The 24,333-nt window shown below is 58.1% G+C and overlaps 1 protein-coding gene across 2 annotated transcripts in view; it reads left to right on the top strand.

Moving 5' to 3' along the window:
* Positions 1 to 20,977, top strand: part of SDK2 (sidekick cell adhesion molecule 2) — a 258,375-nt gene extending 237,398 nt beyond the window's left edge. For both annotated transcript variants that reach the window (XM_077854095.1, XM_077854094.1), the window contains 5 exons: positions 3,152 to 3,316; positions 4,475 to 4,615; positions 4,897 to 5,035; positions 7,471 to 7,597; positions 16,906 to 20,977. In XM_077854095.1, the coding sequence (XP_077710221.1) occupies positions 3,152 to 3,316; positions 4,475 to 4,615; positions 4,897 to 5,035; positions 7,471 to 7,597; positions 16,906 to 17,259 (926 nt within the window). In that variant the 3' untranslated portion in view covers positions 17,260 to 20,977. The remainder of the gene's footprint in view (positions 1 to 3,151; positions 3,317 to 4,474; positions 4,616 to 4,896; positions 5,036 to 7,470; positions 7,598 to 16,905) is intronic.
* The last annotated feature ends 3,356 nt before the right edge of the window (positions 20,978 to 24,333 follow it).

Raw genomic sequence — 24,333 nt, 5'->3', positions numbered from 1 at the left:
CCGTTAACAGCTGCTCCTCCCAGCTCCCCTTGGCCACCCCACTGCCAGCTCTGGCCGCCGCCAGCTTTCCCCGTTGCTAGGTTTCCAAATTCATCAGAGGTGCCAGAGCCGGGGAAGGGCTGGAGCCTTGTTCTTGGTAGGCCAAGGCTCTGTGATTAGCCGCTTGAAGTCCAGAAGGAACGAACAGCAAATAATAATCATAGTGGGAGGTAGTGGGGCATATCGGAAGCTAATGCTTCCCACGAGAGCCCCGAAGCATCCCGGTGACAGACTTCATACCTCGGATAACAGCGCCAATCATCTCGATAACAGAGAGTTAATGCCGGGCTTCCAGGAAGAGCCACCACCCTGCCATTGCCCTAATCTTCTGCTAATAATCGCAGCGAGGAATAGTTATTTCATGGAGCAGCTCAGATCCAATGCGGAGCTGGAAGAGGGCTGGGGGTTGGCTCTCCCCCACACCCCAGATGGTCCCTCCCCTGCCCTCCCGCACAGGCTGCCGAGTTGGCCAGGAGAGCGCCGTGAGCTGCTCCCCACCAGGCCCGTGCCTATGCTTTGCATCCGAGTTGGCCAACCCGGACGCCAGGCTGTGGAATGTTGGCTCCCAACTCCCGTCCTGCTGATTTTCCAGCGTTCCCTGGGAGGCCCAGCGTGGGACCTGGCGTCCTGGGGCGGGGGGCCGTGGCTCGGTGCGCAAGGCCGAGGTGGGATCAAGGCAGGACCCCTGAAGGGTCGGGTCTGGGAGTGGTGCCCAAGAGCTGCGACAGAGACCAAAGGAGGCTGTGACGGGGGGAGGGAGGGCAGAGGGCCAGGGGAAAGCCGTGCCTCTCCGTGGGGCTGCTGGAGAGCATCTCTCCACCTCCACGCCGCCCCCACACTCCCCGGCTCTACATCCTCCTCTCCAGGAGGAGATCCGTCTTGATCTGTGCTCCCCCTGCCTCGCTGGGTAGTATCAACCGAACACGCCTGCTTTCTACAAACCCAGAACTGGCAGGTACTGCCGAGCAGGGAGGGCCTCTCTCACTCAAGGTTTCTGGCCCATGGAACCGGCCACGCACATCAGCCGACTCGTGAGGCTGGAGGCCAGAGCCCCAGCATGACATTCCAGCAGCTTCTGGCCTGGCCCCGGAGCCCGGCCCTACCCTTTGTTTCTGTGCAGGGCAGAGCAAGGTGGGTCACACGGCGGGCCGAGGCCCCAGCTCCTGGGAGGCAGCAGGGTCCCGGATGAGCCCACTCAGCCAACACTGAGTCAGCCGTGGACCTCAAACAGCACCGTCCTGGACACCCAGAGGGTGTTGGGTGCCAGGTGGTGGGGAGCGACAGCTCTAGGCTGGAGCACCAGCCCTGCCACTTAGGGCAGCCTGACCTTGGGAGGATGGGTTCTCTCCTTCCCTCCCTCTCTCTCTCTCTCTCTCATCCATAACGTGAACACAGCAGTGCTTCCCTCTCCCCACGGCCACCGTGGGTGTGAAACATAAAGCCCATAGAACCACGTTGCTTGACGAGGAACAAGAGTCTCTGCTGTGTTGTCATCACCATCATCACTGTTGCCACGGTTGACTGGCATTGAAAGTGAACGACAGACCGTTCAAGGTCATGGGAGGAGAATGGACTGGCACCCCGATCCTCGGCTCTCAGGGCATGAAGCCAGAGCACCCAATGTTCTGAGAAGGTTGGGGAAGAAGAGTCGCCTCCAGTTGTCCCACCAGCACTTAGAGGATGCCCGTGCTGGGCGCTGGGCTGAAGAGGCGAATCAGGCTGGGTCCTTGCCCGGGAGGGACGGCACAGCCTGGTGGGGGACAGCCACAGGGTGCGTGAGGCAGATGCACAAAACAACTAAGACAGAAGATGAGGCAAAGCTCGGGACCCCACACCTTGGTGAGGACGGCAGGACGCAGATGGGCCCCCGCGGCTACTTCCAGTTGGAGAGAACTGGGTGGGCAGGGCCAGCACCCTCATGGTCCACAGTTCAGAGAGGACGATGGGGGTGATGGGGGCCTCCACCAGAGTTCCTGGCGTGGGTGGATCCGTGATACATGTGGTGAAGGAACCAGAATCCGTGAGCCCCTGGAAGAGGCTGGAAGCACCAAGCTGGAGCCAGGGAGTAGCCTGTGGACCCGACGGGCGGCTCTTACCAGAAGGAGCTCAGGAACGCTGCCTCGCTGAGGCTGCCAGGTGCCCTCCCCGGAGCGCGCCACAGGACGCAAGACCTAGGAGCCCAGCCACCGAGTCCTAAGATCCCTGGACTCCCTGGATCACCCCCACGCTTTAGTTGGAAAATCAGCAACAAGCAGAAGGGCTCCCCATCCTTCTAAGGGCCACGCCAGTCCCAGTGGCCCTGCATGGAGCCTCTGGCCGGGGGCCCGAGGTGGATGCTGCGGGGCCCCGGCAGGTGCTTGCACTTCTCTCATGGGGAGCAACATGCCCGCTGCTCCTTTTGAATGAGGTGGACGTGAATTCAGTCCCAAAAGGGTCAGACCCAGAGAGCCACGGACAGAGGGGCAGGCCTGAAAGGATGGAGGTGGTTGGGGACAATGTGGGTGGAGAACAGATGGGGGACCCCTCCAGGCTTGTCTGGGTGCTTTATCCCCAGCTTCCTGCTCCTCAGCAAGGAGGCAGCTGAGGATGGGCCCCCATCGGTCCGCACCCTCACAGGCAAGGCCAGCCCCTCCTGTGGCTATTTTAAAAAAGGGGTCTTCTTTTTGTCTGATCCCACTACTATATATATTTTGAATAGGAAAGGGGGGGTCAGAAAAAGAGGGGCCCAGTTAAGGAAAGGAGGATATACCCATGTGATAAAATCGTAGGCAACCACGTAAAGTCACGTTGACCAGCACTTTTAATGATGCAAAAACAGGTGATTTGAGTTCTTCTACACAGGTACCAGAATGCTGAGTCTCCTCCTGTGGGCGGTGGCGTTGGGTTGGCGGGTATCGTGTTTTCTACATACTACACGTCTTTAAATATTTTACAGATATTTTAATAAAGGGAACCAAAGGGTCGGAGACTCCAAAAAGCCATCTTTTGAAAAATACCTGCAGAGATTCAGCATTGACTGGGCAGTCCAGACAGGCCCTGCTCTCCGGGGGCAGCAGGTGGGGTGGGAGGGGGCTCCCCCTCACGGGGCGTCTCCCTCTCGACACTCTTGCAGACGAGGGGCTATGGGACATCCTCATCAAAGACATCCCCAAGGAGGTGACCTCCTACACGTTCAGCATGGACATCCTGAAGCCAGGCGTGAGCTACGACTTCCGAGTCATCGCCGTCAACGACTATGGCTTCGGCACCCCCAGCAGCCCCTCCCAGTCTGTGCCAGGTACTGCCCACGCACCAGAAGACTGGACCAGGGCCTGGGTCAGCTTTGAGCTCCGGTGGCTGTGTATCCCTGGGGTTCCTTTGCAAGGATTCCAGAAGCCCTGGGGAGGGGGCTCAGTGGGGCTTGTGGACACATCCCTGGGCCCAAGATGAGAGCTTCTGTGAGCTCATCACCCGAGAGAATTCACTCAGGCCATAAACTGCATGTTTCTATGGAAACCACCCCCAAAACAGATGCAGTGGCCTGTGGAGCATTGTCTGGGGCTGAGAGGCATAGGACTGCCACCCCTCCCCTTCTTCCTCTCATGCTTCCCGTCCAGCGCGTCTTGGAGGACTCACGGAGGACTCCAGTGCCAAAACCCATGACCTCAAATCCAATCACTTGCCCAACTTTTCATACCAAGGCCCCTTCCCTCAAGGCAGAAACATAGCTCAAAATGGTAACCCAGTGGGTGAGGCTCAGAAACCTGGCGGCCTCCCTCCTCCCACATACGATCTCCCTTGTCCAGATTGATAGAACCAGGGCACGGGGAATAGAAGAGCCAGCTCCTCATTAGGCAGCCCCCTGGATTAGTAGTGGTTTGTGCACAAAGCATGGTCTTGAGGGCTTTGAAGGAAGGAGAGCCCTGGCTGGAGGGAGCATTCTGAAGCCCCACACATGTCCACCCCCCGCCCCGTTCCCCTCACTTTCTGCTGCCAGAGAAAGACTGAGTCCAGTCCCTGGGGAGAAAGTCTCCCAGGCCTACCACACACCAGAAAGGTACTCCCCAAAACGAATGTGGGCCTGCCTGTCAAGGTAGCCCCTAGGCCACGGGTGGCAAGAGGAGGGGGAGGTAAAAAAGGAAAATTAGCATGCACACTACTGCTTCTCCGTCCTGTGTCTTTGGCAGACATCACTAATCAACCCTCACACTCTTTGCTGGCGAGTCCAGATGCAGCCTCAGAACTCAAAGCAGCCCTCCAGGCATCCCTTTACCAATGGATGAGAGCTGGTCCTTGAGCTAAAACTGTCCCTGCCGACCTTGTCTTAGGGTCTACCTCATTGCAATGGGGCACAGACTGTGCATGCCATAAACTGAGCAGGTGGTGGGGTCCCAGCTGGAGCGGGAGGCTTAGAGGCAGGAGGCACCTGACACCCCTGCCCCCATTCATGTTCCAGCCCAGAAAGCCAACCCTTTCTACGAGGAGTGGTGGTTCTTGGTGGTCATTGCCCTCGTTGGCCTCATCTTCATCCTGCTTCTGGTCTTTGTGCTCATCATCCGAGGCCAGAGCAAGAAGTACGCCAAGAAGACGGACTCTGGTGAGCTGGCACCAAGCCCTGCTGACTGGACGGGATGCTCCTGGGTCCACCTCCCTTTGGGCAAGGTTGGGGCCGGGGGTTCTCTCCTAGGAATGCACCTGCTCTGCTAGGTGGGGGGGGGCAGCCTGGGGCCCCTATGTACGATCTCCATCTCCCGTTTGGTCTCACCTCTAACAAGAGAAAGAGAGAGCATCCCGGCCAGGTGGGAGAGGGGAGGCCAGCGGTCTAAAGGGATGGCACGGCTGACCAGATGCGGTCTCCCCCTACCTCCCCCCTGCCAGGGAACAGTGCCAAGTCTGGTGCCCTTGGCCACGGGGAGATGATGAGCTTGGATGAAAGCAGTTTCCCTGCCCTGGAACTCAACAACCGGAGGCTCTCTGTGAAGAATTCCTTCTGCCGGAAGAACGGCCTGTACACCAGGTAGAGGGCTCTCTGCACGGCAGGGCAGGGGGGATGGAGTTTGGGGGGCCAGCAGCGCCCGGGGGTGAGGAGGACTCTCGGGAGGGCCGCAGAACAGGCAGTGTCCACGTGGTCTCACTGTCCCGAAATGGCTTTCGAGCTCAGGGGCTGGGGATGGCCCGCGGGGCCCAAGCAGCACAACCAGGGTGTGGAGGCCACAGCCCCATGTGAGAGCACAGTAGGGAGAAAAGGCACAGGAAGCGGGGACCCACCAGGGACAGCAAAATGCAAAGGACGTGTGCAATTTTCCCACCCAAACCTGCCACTGTTTGGAGCCAGCTGCTCCGAGGAGCGAGCGGGAAGCCGTGAGAGCCGCTGGCTCCAGCAGTGGGGCGGGCCCAGCAGAGGTAGGCCGGACAGACACACCTGAGGGGCAGGTGCCCGGAGTACCCCGTTATTGCTTATGCCTTACCTGTCTCCTCTCAATTCTGGAAGGGGCGCTCAGAGCGTGGACACCCTCTCCCCTGGGTCCTGACTCCTACCTCTTATGGAACAGTTTACTCCTCCTCACCCCACAAGTCCATGCTGCCAGCACCGTCCTCATCCTCAGAGGGCAGCGTCTGCAAACAGCCAGCCAGGAGAGGTCCCGGCGGGCGGTGCACCGGGCCCCTGTGTCCTCCTGACTTGTCTCCAGCCCTAGGTCCCCGTCCCCCACCCCAGCCCCACTCCCTGTGGCAGGCTGGGCTGTGTCCGAGGGCCAGGGCAGCTGCTGGGGCCCACCTGCCAGGGCTCACCTGATGTGACCTGGCATTCTTATGCTCCAGGATGCTCAGGAGAGATGGAGGGGGCCACCATCCAGCAGCGCCCGTCCACTCAGCCTCAGCCCTATTAACATTCCCGGTTCATCGGAGGGGCACGCTGGTCGGGCGCAGCTCACAAAGCTCCCCTCTGTCTCATCCTGGAGGGAAGAGGCGATGTGTGTGTTCATCAGGAGGACAGAGGGAGGGGCGCGCAGGCCGGCAGGCCCTGCTCTCATCCCCCGCCAGATCCAGCTTTCCAAAGAAAGAGCCATTTGAGGCCGAGGCGGTGGGCCCAGCAGGTCCACTGCAGCCCCGCCAGGCTGGCTCCGGGACCCTGCCACACGGAACAACGGGGCATTTCACGGATGGCCCGGCCTCGCCTGCCTCTCACGCCCCCAGAGTACACACACCACGGCCCCCGTGTGTCCTCTACCCTGCTGTGTATACACAGAGATCCTGTTTGCACCAAACCAGCCCCGGGCTCTGGGAGTCCGACCCAGCCCTGGCCACACCGTCAGCTCCTCACTCACCCTGCTGGTGGCCAAGACAGCTCGAGCCTGACACCCCATTTCCACCCCCTTCCCCCTGCCCAGCATCACGCATTTGCCCATCTTGTCTACACGAAGCTGCTGCCAGTATTGTTACGGTTTTATTTTTAAGTAGTTAAGGATGCGGCTCTGTCATTTGGAATCGAATCGGTGCAGATGTAGTACAAGAGGTTGGAGGGGGCGGGGAGGTTGCTTGGGACACGCTCCCAGGCCGTGGGATCGTTCTCAGAGCAGCGTTTCTGTAGCCAAGCACGGCCGGCCCCGGTGGGGGCAGCTGGCGTTCAGCACCACGGTTCCAGGACACCTTCCTCGAGCAGACTGGGCAGACCTCGGGGCGCCGGGCCCTGGGCAGTGCCTCCCTTGAGCCCTGTCCCGAGGAATCCCAAACAGGACAGGGTCGTGAAAGACCCCAGCCACCCGCCTGGTGTCCCCAGGAGCCTGCCCAACCCACTACCCTCACCCTCAGCTCGGGTGGTTCTGGAAAGCACAGCCTGGCCTCCAGCCTCTGGGCACCCACGGCAGGCGGAGTGCTGAGGGGCCCCGTCCTGCGTGTTCGTTCGTGCAGGTGACACAGAGCCAAGTCTCTAACTCAGTGCGAAATGCACTTTGTCCAAGGCTGATTTTCAAAGGTTGGGCAGGACTCCACGCCCAGATTCATTTCTGGTCTCTGAGCAGATCTGAAGGGAGGAGGCAGCGGTTTCCCTTTTACTCTTAATGCTTTGCGTTAACCCTCTAATGCTCCCTGGGTGAGTTCAGGAATGACAAGGGGGCGGGCGGTTTTGTCTGCGGCGCAGGCATGAAGGCCTCACCTGGGATTGTGACTCGGAGGTCTCGGCGGGGGGGGGGGGGGGGGGGCGCAGAAAGGCTTTCTAACATTCCCCGCCAAGGGATCCCGGTCCCCGAGGCCTTGAAACCATGAATGAAGAGTCCAGTGGGAAGGGAGGGAGTGTCTCCCTGCCCCTCATTTCCTTGGTGCTGGTTCAGGAGGTTGGTCCAGCAGAGCCTATTGCACCCCAGGGAGGAGGGACACAAGTCGGAGGCATCAAGGACCAGGCCGGCCGCTCTGGATGAGGCTGCCTCTCAGCCTCCTCACCTCTGCACCTTCTAGGTCCCCTCCCCGGCCCAGCCCCGGCAGCCTCCACTACTCCGACGAGGACGTCACGAAGTACAATGACCTCATCCCGGCAGAGAGCAGCAGCCTGACCGAGAAGCCCTCAGAAATCTCCGACTCTCAGGTGAGGGGCAGGAGGGCCAGGCGCCCTGGAGTGGGAGCGGTGGGCTGTCACCTGGGCTTCCTCGTCTTCTGGACTTTATGGGGCCGCAGAGACTAAGGGGCCCCAGAAAACTAGCCGGGAGTCGGATGTGGACCTGCTGTCCCCTGCTAAGCTCTGCTCAGAGTTTGCTCCAGGGCCAATGGGGACCCTGTAAGCTTGACCAGATAAGACCCCCCTCCAACACCTCTAGAGTGTCCAGAGTCTCCTCACCTGCTCTGGCCTGCAGGGGAGCTCATGAAGGCCAAGAGAAGGAGCCCTACGTTGCCAGGGCTGACCTTCGCTGGTTCGGGTCAGAAACTGAGGGCAATAAGTCCCGGAGCCCCGAGGATGGGGAGCGGGGCAGCCTAGCCAGGCCCTAAGCTTTGGAGGCTCAGGCCTCAGTTTGCATCGTGGCTCTGCTGCCTGTGGAGCAGAGCATCCTGGACGGGGTAGGCAACCTCTTTGAGCCTGGTTCTCCATCTGCAGAACAGGCGAGGACGCTAACAGGCTGTGTCTCGGGGCTGTGGGATTGCTGAGATGGGGCACAGAGAAGCTTAGCCAGCACGCACAGCCGCTGTTCAATAAATGTCAGGTTTTATATTAAGAAGGAGATGGTGCCTTTGGGAGACACGGAGCTTTAGAGAGGCTGCCATTAGGTGGGCCACATAGGGACACTGTTCCAGATCGTGGGGACGGGATGGGGGGGCAGGTTGAGTGCATTCCAATGAAGTCATGTCGTGGCCTCCCACCCAGCCCTCTTGGCCCTGGCCAAGCCTGGTGGTTGCCCAGGAAGGGACCGAGAAAGGCCACGGCATCCCACGCTCTAGACCTCTCTGCCCCCGGTCCTGGTAGAGGACAGGAGCGAAGGGGTGCCAGCAGGGAACGAGGCCATCCGCCGAGCAGGAGGTGCCAGGGCGCCCGGGATCCGGTCACGGGCCCAGTAGACCCGGGGCCTCTGGCTCACTACTGTTTTGTTCAGCTCCAGGGTTACTGATGGGCTTGGCGGAGCCCACAGGGCTGGAGCTAACACCCCAGCTCACACAGAGCTGGCAGGGACAGAGACCCCAACTTAGCCTGGCTAACTCAGGAACTCACATGATTCCGGTTGTGGCGTCGTGTTCTAAGGATTTAACTCTTTGCGGCCATATACAACCTGGGACCTCCCAGGCCACGCTTCGCTGAAGCATGGTTTTCCTTTCTTTCTCCCTAAACGTGGCCATGAGCATGTCAGTTCTAGGCACTCAAGGGAAAATTCCCAAAAAAAAGTAAAGGGACTCCCTCTGCCCGAGAGGCTGTGACAAAGGGCTCCTTAGGCCACGCTCCGGTCTATGGAGACCAAAGGGGCTCCCCGTGCTGCTCTGACCCGACTCCTTCAACCTTCCGCAGAAGGCCTTACTCCCGCACACTCTTTGGCTGGCACTGACCTTTCAGGGAGTGAGCCCTCTGAGTGCGGAAGATACCGCCCGGATGCCTTCCCATGGCCCATGGCCATCTCTCCGTGAGTCAGGAGAAACCTCCTCCAGGACGCGGCGCTGGCCTGAGGCCATGCCAGGACCCCCAGCCTTGAAGAAGTCACTGAGAGAAGCACCATCATCCTAAGGCCACCCTACTCCAGGGTCCTTGGAATCCCCCGCTTCCCCCTGGTGTCTTTTGTTCAAAACCAGCCCATCACTTTGAATACGGTTTCCATAGCAATCTGGAACCAGTCACCTACGGGAAGCACATGGCCCGGAGAGGGAGGCCTCCTGGTTCCAGAAGCCTTGTCACAGCAGAAGGCCCACGTCCCCCTTCACGGGGAGCAGTGGACCCCAGCCCAGGCCTCGAGCTCCGCCTGTGGACCTTGGGATGGCTTGGGGTCTGATTTGGAGCTCGGCTGGGTTTATTTATGTCAAGCTGAGTTCCATGAAGACAGAGACTTCAACAGTCTGTCCCCTCCCCGGTGTCCGTCTTGGCACGGGGTCCATGGCATGCTGCACACTGTCGTGAAAGCACAGGAGGGTCACTGGAGAAGCTGGTCAAGACCAAAGCAGGTTGGCAGGACAGAGAAACAGGTTCAGGGTTGTCACACCATTCCTTTGGGACCAAGGCCAGAACGCACACGTTCGGAGAGGCGTGGCCCTTCAAAGTGACGCTGGTGACAACAGTCACACGCCCTGCCCTCACCCTCCCACGTGCCTCACCACTTCCTAGTCAGACCCTGCACACAGGCCCTTCTGACACAGAGCCCAGCTTGGCGCCTCGGCCCTACCCTGCCCCAAAGCCGGTGATGTCACCCTCACGGCAGACTTTCTGGAAAGGCCTTCAGAGCTAGCCAGATGAGACACTTGAAAACAAGTGACTGTGGGTTTCCTTTAAAGAAACACAAACAAAGCTTGAGCTCATCTTCAAAGGATTAAGACATGCACACTCGGAGGAAAGTTCCAGAGGCATTGAGGCTGTCCCCCAAGAAAGGTGCCCTAGCAGCTTCGCAGAGCAGATCACTCGGGTGATCATCCAGCCCCATCACAGGGTGACTTTGAACGGGGAAACAGTCATTTGAAAGCAGCAGCGCGTGGTCGTGGCTGGTGTTCAGCCCCGGGCTTGAATCCCGGCTCCGTTCCTCCCTGACCCCGGGATGGGGAGGGGTCCTTCGCAGCCCACACCCACACAGCACGGCGGCACCCTATCCAAGGGACCGTTACAAGGAGTGCATGCCGGGGGATGGAGTCAGGCTCGTCACGGGGGCCCTGGAGAAGGCAGTCAGGATCCTTTGGGTCTGTTTTCTTTGAAATTGTTCTTGAAAACCAGGCAGTTGGCTTTGGGGCCTCTGCAGGTCGTCTAGGATCCCGGAGGCCATTGCCAGAGCACTGGCATCTTCAGAGGCACACGGCTCAGGAAGCCCTGAGAGGGCCCAGCCACCTCGCTCACGGGCCCCACCATGCCCCAGGTCCAGGGCACCAGCATGCTGTGCTGGTGCTAAGCGTACCTTTAGGTAAGAGGTCAAATTGCTTCCATACCTGCTGGGAGAGAGCCACCATCCTGAGCCCCCAAGGGTCACCGACAGGACCCCAATCACAGACTGCTCTGTGATTTCGCCACGACAAGACCTGACCCCACTTGCCTGTTATGCCTCTGGGGTCAGATCAAACTCTGTGCCTTGACAGCTAAGGGGGCCTGATGTCAGCATCTGCCCAGGGCAGGGAGGGCGACCCTGGTGGGTGCAGCGGCGGGCGGCAGGGGAGCCGCACAGCCTGACTTCCCCTCCACCCTCATTCCTTGAGTGTGGACTCCAGGGACGGAGAGGTGATGGAGACGTGACCCTGCCTCCAGGGAGCTCCGGGTGGGCTGGAGGGGACAGGCCCAGAGGCAGAGCGGCTGGTCTCCCCCGGATGCCCTAGTTGAAAACACAAATAAGCAGATCCTATTACTACTGACCGGCCCCCTGAGGAGCAGCGCAGCTACACGCCAGCGTCTGGTATGAAGAGCATCCACCACGGCGACTTGCAGTTGGGGGGCTTATGGCGGATGCTCCGCGGTCCTCCTGCACGGGGTGGCCTCTGCAGGGACCTGTCCCCCCGGGGTCAGCAGCCACGCAGGCGGCGGGTGGGGGGGTGGACCTGCATTTCAGCCGCTCTGGAGAAGGAAGGCCTGACCTTTGGAAGTCCCCCTCCCCCTAGGTCCTCTGGGAGTGAGCCCCGCGTCTGCCTGCCTGGTTTCTATTCCAAGTCAGACCACCCAAAACCGACTCTCCAAAAATTGGCAGAGATTTGCCCAGCCCTTTTCCTGCGATACGGTAATCGACGGAAGTCCATGTTGCTTATAAACAAACCCACATGATAAGATGTGAGAAAGGCCATCGCGGGGCTGTGGGAAGATGCGGGGCGGGCCTGGGGAGGGGCTGTCCCCCCAGGGGTGCGAGGGGTGCGGGTTGGAGGGGGCTCCAGGCAGGGGGACACACAAAGGCTGAGGTTTGAAGAGCCCATGGGCTCGTTGGATGCAACTTCTGAAAACGAAGTCTGGCTGCGTTCCAATGGCATTTTCAAAGGAAGAGCCCAAGTATGGGAGAGGAATTGCCTGGCACACAAGTTAAGTCTCAATGGAAAAGGAATTTCCAGCCAATGGCACGCCTCTTCTAATAAATATTCAGTCTTTGTGATGTCCTGGGCGGCCCTGGGAAACTCACTGTGATGAAGTGAAGCCTGTAAGAAAATACACGGGGCGAATTACATTGTCTCGGGCACCCAGTCGTCAGGGTGAAGTCGTCACAGAGGCCTTACTGGCGGCCAGGAATGACCCCAAGGATTGTTCAAGAATGGCACCCCTTGACCCTCAGGGTGCTGTGCAAAGCCTGGTGGGGTTCTCTATATTACAGGGGGCACGGGGCCGCTGGACCACAAGGCCCAGGGTGCAGGGTGGGCCACCGGGGCCCCCTGCACACCTGCTGTGTGCCATGCTCGTTGGGTTGGGCCCTGGGTGACACCGTGGTGGTTTTGTCCTCCCTGGAACCTGTTCCCTCCTTTCTCGGTGCATTTATTCAGCAACTACTTTCTCTGCACCCACTCAACAGTACCAGGCGCTGTGTGTGTGTACACGTGGCAGCTCCAGTAGTGAGCAGGACGGACCCTCCGAATGCTGCGTTATGGTGTGTTGCGATCCATTAGGGGAAGCCACATGTTTCAAATAACCACGTGTTTTCATTTCTCATTAAAATTTTACGGCACCACAGTATCTAACTTCAGGAGGAAAATGGAGAGCAAAAGGCTTCCTGTTTCTCGTGGTGCAGGGACGGAAAGCCCCATGAGTCGTCTGCGGGGAGGGAGGGGAGTCACAGAGGGCTGCCTGGAGGAGGTGGCATTTCAGCTGGGCCTCAGAGCGTGAACGGACTGGGTCGTGCCTAGAAGCAGTGCGGGTTTATAGGGTTGTGTTTGGCTGAATGGTTCCGTCATCCCCCCCTTCTGAGTGTCCGAGTGTCTGGCCTTTGATCAGTGATTGCCTCTTGTCCGTTGAGTTGCGTCGTGAGTCTAAGAGAGTCACTGAGGCCCATCTCCTGCTGCTTCTCATTTAGAATCTAACCGTCCCACCATGCAAATAGCAGGACCCCGGGTTCACAGATAGGTGAAACTGAGGCTCAGAGACGTCAAGCAGCGTGCCCTCCATCATAGAGCTCGGAAGCGCAGGCAGCGGGAATTCAAATCTGGGGCTGGCTGGCTCTCAGGGCCTCACCCAGATGCCCGGCACAGAAGGGAGATTGAGGGAGCGAGGCCTCCACTGACCCCGACACCCCCGCCTATCCCAGTGACCTCCCTCCCATGAGGCCCCCAAACAGGAGCATGTCCGAAGGTGGTGGGGAGCACACACGCTGACCATCACGTCACCTGTAGGGGGCACAGGTAACCTGGGTGACCTCCTGTCCCAGTGTCAGCTTTCAAAGGACATTCCCGGGAAAAGATTTCGAGCTGTTTTAGTACAAGAAGCCCAGATCCCTAACAGCATTGTGCCTAAAGGGGGCTTCCAGGGAGGGAGACACTCAGCACCACCCCCCCAATCTCTGATGCCCAGGAGAGGCCCACTGGCTCAGGGGAAGGGCACCCCTCTCCGCCTAGACCCACACGGAGGGCCCCTGGGCCGCAGGTGACGGAGGGGCCCCAGCTTCCACAGGAGCCCATACAGGGGACCCCGTGTCCTCTGGGGCGACACATTCCTTCCTGCCAGACTTCAACGAGAGGAGGGCACCCTGCCCGGGCCCCGGGGTCCCCCGCCCACGGCCTCCTGAGTCTGCTGTGGGAGTCCCTGCGCAGAAGGCTCTCCTTTGCTCCCTCCCTTTTGTTGTGGGCTCCGGTCGGGGTCCTCCCTCCCGCTGGCCCCCCTCGCCCACCACTCCCCTCCCCAGGCCCAGTAATTGCTGAGTGAGTGGCTTTGAGGAGCTGTTAAGAGGCCCCGGAGCTGGAGCAGTCGCCTGATTGCCTGGCGGCCTGGCGGGACTGCCCGTGAAAGGTCCCCTTTGTGCTGGGCCGGTTACTGGGAAGCTGCATTCAATTACCGAGGCCCGCGTGAGAGTTGAAAGCCGGAATGGGCGCCCCGGGTCCCCCCTCGCCGGCTTTCTTCCCTTCTCACCCCACCCCCATGCAGAAAAGAAACAGATGTTCCAGGAGGTGGTGCAGGCGGGAGAGCGGGGTCGCCGAGGCAGAGACCCCCTCCCTCCGCGGGCTCGGGAGGCCTGGGGGCTGGGCCGGCCCACCTCGAACCCTCTGCTCCTCCTGCCTCCGTGGGCTCCTGGCTCTTGCTTCCACGGCTTTTCCGTACCTGTCAGGTGTCTGGCACACATAGGTGCTCCACAGTGGGTAGCCGTCGGCCGGTGATGATGTGCATGAAAGGGCTCTGGGGTCTGGGCCCCGGGAGGGCCAGAGAGGCCCCTCCCCACTCGAGCGATGCTTTACTTTGAGGGGGCAGGAGCGGAACATTCTTCCCCTTTCCCAGCCGCCTGAACACGGAGTCATCCTCCGTGACCCCTGCTCCTTTCGATCCCTCCTGAGGCGCTTCTGAGCCTTTTTCACTCTGTGAACTACAGACAGACATCTACCCATTTTCCTGACAAGGATGCTGAGGCTGGGAGAGACCAAGGGAGGGATCCAAACTTGGCTAGCAAGGGACCGAGTCGGGACTTGGCCATGGCACAGCCACCTCCCAGGTGCTCATTCAGTCCGGGATGGGGGCTTCAGTGACAGGGACTCCCTTGTGGGGCTAGCTAAGTTCTGGAACCCCTAGTAAGGACGCTAGCAACTCTTCAGGCTGGTTGGTGGGGGCCCTCCTGGAAAGATCTGACCCATGGGCAGAACTGTGGGGTGGCCGTCTCCCAACCCCACACTTACAGCCCCTCGCCGCTCCCGGATCAGGGCCCCCTCCCCACCCCCTGCCCCGTGGGTGGCATCCACCGCAGCTTGCTCATACCTCTCCTGCCTCTGGGCCGGCCAGCCCGCAGCCCCAGGCCTCAGGTGCCCAGCCCTCAGGTGCTCAGCCCTCAGCCCCCTGCCCACTCTTGGCATATGGAGCCCCTGTCTGTAGGGCCCCTTTGTTCCCTCCTGGGCCGGCAGCTGGGCAGCAGGCAAAGAAAGGGGCTCGTGTTGTACTTCTCTGCGTCATGGGGACAGCGAGGGACTTTCCATTGTCTCTGGCAGCCAGTTCTGCCGCCAAGAGGACCGAGGTCCTGGGAGGGTGTGCAGGGTGGTGGTAAGGACTGTGGAGGGGTGAGGTGGAGGCGGGGAGGGGCCAGACAACAGCAATTTGCAGATTGAGGAGGGAGTGTGTCATCCCCCCTGGGAGGGGAGTCCGGCTCTCATCCCCGTCTTGTGACCTCCAGGCAGGAGCCGGGGGGTCATCCAGAGCATGTGTGGGCTTTGGGAAAATCAGGCGGATGGCCGTCCCCCAGCTCTGGGGCCGACCCTCACCCTGTCTGCACCGCGTTCTCGGTACTCACAGAGCAGTGGCAGCCACAAGGCCAAGGTGTGACGGTCAGCCACAGTGTCCTGCTGCCCCGGCTGGCGTGGCTGTAGTTCTATCTGTCATAGATCTTTCCCGTGAGGCGCCAGATGCCATACGGGACTTCGGGACTTCGGGTTGCTGGGGGGCCAGCGCACCTCGCACTCCCCGGAGCTCAGACCCCTCGCCGCTGGGTCAGCCGCTCTCCACTGGCTGTACTGGTCAAGCAGCACGCAGCTAATCCCCCCAGACTCGTGTGCACTGGGTGCACTGGGTGCACTGGGTTTTCTTGCTGCAGTGGGTATGATCAAATGATATGAGGGCCAGGATGCGGGGGCGGCAACCCGAGTGGGGCCTTCCCAGCTGCATTTCACGGAGAGTGTCCCGTTGGCTCAAATCAGAGCGCGTCTCTTCCAGAGAGTTCTAAAGCTGTTCCCATCTGTCCTCTTCTTCGTTCTCAAAACACTGCTGGGCGGGGGGGGGGGCCACGATATTTTTAGCTCCATGATTCAGATGCCAACCAAGGAGAGCAGAGGTTTTACTTCTGCAGCCCAGCCTGACTCTTGCCTCCTGCCGATTCCCCACCCCACCCCTCCCTAGGCCAGCGAGAAGTATCCACAGTTTTAAGGATAAGTTCACATTTTGCGTTTATGAGAAAAAGCTCCAGGGTCGTCAATCGTGTGACGTTGAGAACTCTTGTTGATATTTCTCCCATGCTCGATTGATAACCGAGTGTCACTTTTATCCTGGATGGCGCGTGGGCGGGCACCCGCGTCCCCTGGGTGCCAGGAGCCTCTGCAGGTCCGGCCCTGGCTTCGTCGTCCCCAGTCACACCGAACGTCAGAGGTAGACAGAGATTGGAACTCAGTATATCTCGTGCATGAACGTCTGTTCTTAAACGTCGGGTTTGTTGCTATCCAGGTATGGCAAGGCCCATAGACTGCCCTTGAGAAAACTAATTATTCACAGTTCCTGGGAAGAGGGGACGCATCACACCCTGTAGGGCCGTTCAGGGAAGCACCCTCGTGGCTGCTTCGTCCCACCTTCGTGGGACCTCCAGGTCCCCAGGAGGCAGAGGGAGCAGAAGGGACACGTGGGCAGGAGACTTTAACGCAGGAGCAGGCTTAGGTTTGCTTGAGTACGTTCAGTGGGCCCTGGGGTTGAGAGGGGCCGTCCCTAGGTGTCTGGTACCTGGCCCTGGGATGCCGAGGGGCAGGGGAGGAGGAGTCACTCCGAAAGGGCATCCGCTGGCTGCCAGGACTGACCAGCCCCGGGAGCCATCGCCCCTGCAGACTCAGCAAAGGCGCCACGTGTCCGAGCGTCGGAAACATAGAAAATGAAGAGGCATGATGAATTCCATCCCGAAAACATTATGCTAAGTGAAAGAGGCCAGACCCACAAGCCACATGCTCTGTGATCCCACCCCCCTCCCCCGTAGGAAATGTCCAGGGAAGGTAGATCCACAGAAGTAGAAAGCGGGTGGGTGGTCACCTGGGGCGGGCTGAATGTACCCAAAGCCACTGAACCTCACACTTTAAAACAGCTTTATGTTCTGTGAATTTCCCTTCAATCGAAGGGATCCCCATTCGGGGCCTGCAGGTGGGGGCAACACCACAGTGGACGCTTGGTCTGTCTCCGCGACATGCTCCGAAGGGCAGGGAAGGTGGGCATGCCGGGGCGTCGGGCCCCCCTTGGCGGTGAGGGCGCAGCGGTGGCCACCCTCTCCTGTCCAGGGGCCTGGGAGATTCATACGGGGGCGCCCGGGGCCTTCCAGCCCTGAGCACCCTGACCTGGCCCCGCCGGGCCCCTGACTCCCCGGTTCTCCATCCCCCCAGGGAAGCGACAGTGAGTACGAGGCCGACCCCACCCACCAGAAGGCCCACTCCTTTGTCAACCACTACATCAGCGACCCCACGTACTACAACTCGTGGCGGCGGCAGCAGAAGGGCATCTCGCGGGCCCAGGCCTACAGCTACACGGAGAGCGACTCTGGCGAGCCGGACCACGCCACCGTGGCCAACAGCAGCAGCGCCCAGCAGGGCAGCCTCTTCCGGCCCAAGGCCAGTCGGACCCCAACGCCCCAGAACCCCCCGAACCCCCCGAGCCAGCAGAGCACCCTCTACCGCCCCCCCAGCAGCCTCACCCCTGGCTCCCGGGCTCCTATAGCAGGATTTTCCTCGTTTGTTTGACGTCGTCCTCGTCGGAAGGGGGAGAAGAGAGAAAAAAAACAGCACCAACCGCCCCCCACCCACCCCTCCCCGCACTGCCTGCCAGAAAACAAAAACACCAAGAAACCAAGTCAACTTTTCACCTCCTGAGTTTATTTTTCCAGAGATTCCAGGGCCAGCAGAGCCGGTGTTGAGAAGGACGAGAAGGAAGCCACGAGGGAGGCCGTGTGTGGCCGGCGCCTGGTCGGCTCCAGATTGTGGGGTCCGCCGCTCCCTTTGCGAACGGTGCAGGGTCGGGGGACCTGGGAGAGCAGGGGGGCGGCGAGAAAGCAGAGGCCTGGAGAGCTGCGAGGCAGCGTGGCTGAGGGGACCAGAAGCTTCTGGAAGTCCTGACAGCTGCCCCTTCCACGTGCACTGGGGTCCCAGGCCCATTGCTGGCTGGTGGCGTGCAAGGCTGGGCATCCCTAGGGGGCAAGCTCACCTACTCTCTCCACACCCCCCACCCCTCCGCGTGCATCACTGGCAGGCCTCGGACGGCCCCCTGGCCTGCTCCTCTGTCCCCTCTGCTCTGCTGTCCTGTCCCCTCCCTGGCTCAACGTCTCCACCAAACACTTGGTTTATTTAGAGAAAGGAAAATAAGGAAGGGGTGAGAGTCTGCATAGCTAGCTCTTTGTTTCTTACAAACTGTTTTCATTGTGAATCCAAGGAAGAGCCCCCCCACAGCACCTCGGGAGAGCAGAGGGACAGGGCACTGGCCAGGCATCACCGGGATAACTGGGCCCTAATGCAGAAAGTCAAGAATGTAAGAAAGAAGCTTGGCTTCCCTCTTTCTTCGAATTTAGGTTCCTCCTGCATCCTCCGTAAAGGAAGCAGCTTAGACAAGGAAGTTCAGTGGGACTGGAGAGCTAGGCAGGGGCCATCTAGGCAGACACACCCCTGTCCCTGGATAGACCCCCTCCTCCCGAGACTCACACACAAGCGCCGACCCCCCCCCCCCCGCCCCCGCCAGCATTTGCAAGGAGGAGGGTCTAGGGATCCTCTCCAAGAGAAATCCCTTTGGGTCCTAGCCACACGGGACACTCACGTCCAGAGGTGTGTCCCTCTTCCTTTCAACCCAGAGCGATCCATGTCTAAAACACGCCCCCCCCCGCCCCTGCCAAGCACAGGGGTGCCGAAGCCCAGAGGGGTGGGCCAAGCCCCTGGTCTAGAGGCCAGAGCTCCCAGCATTTGCCCAGTCGGCCCGGCGCCCGGTTTGCAAAGAGTCAACCCCCCAGCCACGTCTTCCAGGCTCTGCTCAGCCTCGCCAGGGCTCGGAGCAAGGAGGAGCCCCGTCCAAACTGGATACAGCTCCTGAGATGCACAGCCAGGCCGGGAGGAGCAGGTCAGATGGGACCAAGGACAAGAATAGCTGACGGGAAGCAAGGCTTTTACACACAATCTGCTCCAAGGAATGTTCTTTAAAAAAAGCCACTTGGAGTGGCCTGAACCTTCCCTCCAGCCCCCGGATGAAGGGATCAAGGGAAGAACCTCTCTGTCGGATTCTCTGAGTGCCCCTGGCTGGTCCTGCCCCACAGTTTGGGGTGGACGGCCGCCCCTGGGAGAGAAGAGGGTCCTGCAGGGACACGTTCAGTTCAGCGTGGGGCCCCTTCGGGGGACAGGGCTCTCTGGGGGTGCCGCACACGGGCCCCATCTCCGTGTGAGGGGAACAGTTAGGGGAGGCCTGAGAGGAGGATCTGGGAGGCAAGCCCGGGAAAGCGAGGGTCCGCACCTGGCCCCACAGCACCCCCACATCAGCTGAGGGGGATGGGAGCAGGGCCAGGGGCCCGAGGGCAGGGCACACCTCCCGGGGCGCTCAGCCTCTGGGGGTTGCTGGTCGAGGTCTCCGCAGCCCCGGCCCACACATGGGCTTTTCCACAAAGGGGCTCTGGGGAGGGAAGCACCCTGGCCCGGCCTGCCCTGCACACAGCTGGCGTCTCCATGGCAGCACATCTGCTGCGCACCCCCCCCACCTTGTGTGATCTCACGCTTTTCATCTCATCTTTTTTTTTTTTTAACAACTTCATCCTTTCCCTTATCTGCTGTGTGTTTCACCATTTATGGAAGTTCCCAGTTTGCATTTGGGGATGAAATTGAGCCCAGCCCAGTGAGGACTCTGGGGGGGGGGTTGGGGGGGGGGAAGTGGGGCGAGTGAAGCAACCCGTGTGTGTGTGTGCGTGTGCGTGTGCGTGTACTGCCCACGAGGCCAGATCTCCTTCGACTTCCATGGATCGCCTGGGGGCACTGAGATGTGCCCCTCCCCCTCCCCACAGGCTCATTCACACCCACGCTGACACACCCGTGCACACTTGGCACTGTGCTCACACACATGCGCGCCCACACACACACCCGTGCATCGAACACACATCTGGGTGTGCATTCGCGAAGAGGCTTGCAGTTCCTTCCGATGGCTGGAGTTGTCCCTGGTGAGGCCCCGGGCGGCCGGGGCCACTCCACCTGGAAGGCAGCTGGGACCTGTTGTCTCTGGGGGGCGAGGACACTGCACACCCCCGAAGGCAGGCCGGGCCCGAGGAGAAAGTCCAGCCCTTAGTCCGTATCCGCCCCCCACGATGTCGCCCCGCCACCCAGCCATGCCTGGAGGCCGGGTCTCCAGCCAGGGAGCTCCAGACTTCTAAGGAGGACACCTCTGCCCTCGTTTACGTATCTGCCGGGGCAGCCGGGGCTCCCGACCCCTGACCACACACCTGGGCGCATGGGAAGGATGTGCTGGACGCTGCCCGCGGGCCCCAGGGCCCTCCCTGCCCTTGGGTTTCCTGGGCCGATGATGCCGGGGCCCTTGTCTGCGTGGCCACCTGAAGCAGGTCCACAGCAGGACACCTGTGCCAGGTGGCTCTGCTTCAGCGTGCCCTCGGGAGAGCTGGGGTTGCACCTGGCAGGCGGCCGTGGCGCCCAGCACTGCCCTTCCCCCTCGTGGCCTCGCTCCCCGTGGGCACAGCGGCCCCGCGCCCAGGCTGGTTCCAGAAGCACCTTTCTCCCGGGGCCCCAGGGAGCTTGCACACCCAGCTGGCCGGGCCCGTCCCCTCACCTGACACTGCCGTGACTCAGAAGAAATGACACTTGTGTGGCTGCCCCGCCCAGAGCACCGCCGCCCCGCGAGGCCTTCCGTCTCTGCCCACACCTCCTCCCTGGGCAGAGCTTTTAAAGGTGCCAGAGCCTCCCAGAGCCCACTCTGGGCAGGGGCTTCCCTCCCCTCCCCACGGTGCACATGGTGTGAGGGGCTGGAGGACCGGAGCGAGGGGTCCCCCGCCCCCGGCCCCAGCAGCAGCTGCCCCATCCGAGTGCCTCTGTATGGTCCTGCCCAGTGGCAACCCTGGCCACCACCCGGAGCACAGATGCCCTCTTGGGACCACCCCCTTCTCTCTGTTTCCGTAAGAATAACCAAAAGCATTTAAACGTGTTACCTTTCTTTACACATATAGACTCCAAAAACAAAAACCAACACAAATCTTTATTTTTTGATTTAAAAGATATAATGAAAAATTATGGGGAGACTATTCATTGTGGCAGGTGTCTATCTGTAAGAAAAAAATATATATCTATATGTCATATAGCTTGTTAGCGGGTTTATTTTTTAAATGAAAGGTAAGAAAGAAATTGATTTGAAATATATACCACGAGATGTCCCATGGCCTGTCAAACTTGTCAGTATTTTATAAATAAACTTTTTTTTTTTTTTTTTGGAGTTCTGAAGCAACATTTATTCTTCTCCTCCTTGGAAGGTAAGTGGGGGCCGCTATCTCATATTAAACTCAAGCAATCTGAATCTGAATCTATTAAACTGAAGCAATCCTCCAGCGTGCACTGTTAGCCATCCTGTGTTTTTGCAGAGACGAGGGCCCAACTTACTTGCCTTCTTAATTCATAGGTGAGTGGACATCCGTGCCTTCAAATGCAGCGCGCTATTTTATTTATTTTACGCTTTTAGGATAAGAGCCACTCGGAGTGCAACAAATTGGAGGCAAAATGGCAATGATTAATAACGATAGCTGACACTCGTGTGCCATTCACCCTCTGCCAGACACCGTTCCTACCACTTTACATTGATTAACTCCGGGAATCCTACGACAGCGCCTTCAGGAGGGAAACTGGATCAGGGGACGATTTAAGTGGGTTGCCCTTGAGGATTGGAAACGCCGGGGTTTGTACTAAAGCGGTCTGGCTCTAGAGACGTACGCTGCCTCTGTGATACTTTAAGGCAAGTTCCTTGCCCGGGTTCATCTTCATTCCTACAATTCCAGCACCGCAGACCCTAATGTGGATGTGATAAGAGCCACCGTGGTGCTCGGTGGATCTAACCTGGTTAGTCCACCAGGGTTGAGAGTGATGGCTTGAATCGCGGAGTGTATGAGCACAGGGGTATCACACGATCCCACATTTCTCTCACATACAGTTCGATTCAAATAGAAAGGGGACGAAGGAAAGATGATGTTGATAGTTCAAGTAATGCCACTCGATGAGTACGCTTATTTTCTATAGTCTACGTTGCCATGTGGGGTGATCCAACATCCCTACAGAGGTTACCCAACTAACCAAAACGATGAAAGCAGGGAATTTAAGATCTACCTATATACACCCTTCTACATGATTTTTTCTTAAAACACAAATGTAAATTCATTCACCAATGCTAATGTTGGGTTATAGCATTTTCTTTGTTTTTTAGGGGGTGGGGTCATAGCATTTTCCTTTTTTTTTTTTTTTTTTTTGAGATTTTATTTATTTATTTGAGAGGGAGAACGAGTGGGGGGAGAAACAGAGGGAGAGAGAATCCCAAGGAGACTCCATGCGAGCACGCAGCAAGAAGTGGGGCTTGATCCCACCACCCTGAGATCACGACCTGAGCCGAAACCAAGAGTCAGACACTCAACCAACTGAGCCACCCAGGTCCCCTGCATTTTTCTTTTTTCAAGAATGGGCTCCATATCTACGGTTTTTATTGCCTTTTTTTTTTTTTTTTACATAAATCACATCCATCAAGCATCGCCAGTGGATTCTAGTCTATTTCTTTAAAATAAAGCAAAAAATTTGCAGAAATTGCAAATCGAGGACTTGCAATTTCCAGTTCCACGTGTAGGGAGCTCAGAAGTCGCTGCTGCCTTTTAACCAGTGAAAAGCAAGCAAACTGAAGAAGCGACAACTCTTCACAGATCCATCAGTAACAGTCACTCACAGGACAAAACGATGCCCCCCCCCCCCCCCCCCCCAGCCAGTGCGGAGATACGCAGGCAACTACAGGGAATCTCTGGTAGAAATCATGGATTGATATAAAAGCAGAGTGCCAGATTTTATTATTCTTTCCCTAATTTTTCTACAGTGCTTGTCCACCACTGATACAACACCCTCTTTCATTTTTGCCATTTTCTCTTACCAAGGCATTCAGTGGGATTTTCAAAGAAGTAACTATTCTTTTTTGCACTCGCACCCATTACGTCATATGTGATGAAATTATGTAATTACTATAAAAAGTACAACTGGCATAAACAAGTTTGCAAAGAGTGATCATTGATTCTTTGTAAACATACAACTTGATCCAGTAGGAACAGAAGTAGGTGGGCATCCCAGAAAGCAGCCCATTATTAGCCTTCAGAATTCAGAGGACCATGGACATCTTCGTGTTTGCCAGAGAAAAAATAAGGAATCAATCAATATGGCTAGCTGGCTAAGTGGGAGAGCTTCCGCATATGTGACAGTACAAACCGTGCACGCTGAACTTTCTTTTTTTTAGATTTTATTTGTTTATTCATAAGAGACACAGAGAGAGAGGCAGAGACACAGGCAGAGGGAGAAGCAAGCTCCTTGCAGGGAACCCAATGTAGGACTCGATCCCAGGACCCCGAGATCATGACCTAAACCAAAGGCAGTCACTCAACCACCGAGCCACCCGGGTGTCCCCACACTGAACTTTATGACCAATCTTCAAGGTGATTTTCAAGGGTAATTTGGACTACACATAGTCTTCATCTTACACATAATCTGGAGCCCAACCCCACGTTAGATGCAACTCCACTCCACTCCACTCCACTCCTCCAATTTGAGGCTGTTTGGGGCAAAGCGTCCTAAAGCAGAAGGCATTCCACAACCTGGAGTCAGAAGAGCGGATTCTGATCGTTCTAGAACAGTCACTGGCAAACTAAGTGCCTCTTAATTTTCTCAGGGGAAACAATTGACTTACCGGCAATTTGACTGATGAAAGGATCAAAGAAAATAATGGGATTTGAAAGGAAGAGGGCTGAACACCAAAAAGCATGTCTTCCTGGTGGCGCATTTGTTCTAGACACAGAAGACAACTCCTCGTAATCTTTAATTCCAGGGTTCTTCCTCATTCCTTTCTAATCCCAGACACCGCAGCGGGGGAGTGTGGCCTCCGGCTGCCTCTAGCTCCGTTGCCAAAAACAGTGCCCACCCCCAACCCCAAAATGAGAAAAGTCAATCAGCCACGAAGGAAGGGAGGAGGGGAGGGAAGGTGCTTTCCAAAGCCAAGGAGATATGGTGTGAGTTTTGGATCATACACAGTACTCCTTGCCAGGTAACCTCACCTGAGAAACATCAGGAAAGGCCTCTCAGAATCCAGTGAATTTTCTTTTCTTAGAGCTTCCAGAGTGACTAGCTGGGAAAACTACTTTGGATTGGGGAGATTAACCAAAGAGAACACAGGGTTCCCACAAATTTCAATTTCAACTTGAACTTGAGCTCCACCTTTACCAGCCTCTGCTACCTCATCTGTGGAATGGGTTCAACTCGTGACTCTTCGGACTTTTCAGACTCCTGGAATGAAGTGTAGGGAAATAACCTCTTTGACAGAGGTGACCTCCAGAGATGTACCATCCCCCACCCTCGGACAAGTCCCCCAACCCAGCTCCTCTGTCCAGAATTATCAGAGCTACTTTTTTTTTTAACCTCCTGATCTTTCTGGCAAAGCCCTTGACCATGAGGCTTGGCTACAGTCAACAGGTGGAGAAAGTGGCTACTTTTTTCCTTTTTCAGTCCTAGCTTCTGGCAGGAAAGAGACACTGAGGCAGTGGCTCTGTGGGTGATGGGTTG

The sequence above is a fragment of the Canis aureus genome, chromosome 16 (genome assembly GCF_053574225.1).
Source record: "Canis aureus isolate CA01 chromosome 16, VMU_Caureus_v.1.0, whole genome shotgun sequence".
In the NCBI taxonomy this organism is placed as follows: domain Eukaryota; kingdom Metazoa; phylum Chordata; class Mammalia; order Carnivora; family Canidae; genus Canis; species Canis aureus.
The sequence above is the reverse complement of the archived record's forward strand: the minus strand, read 5'-3'. Positions and strand labels throughout refer to the sequence as shown.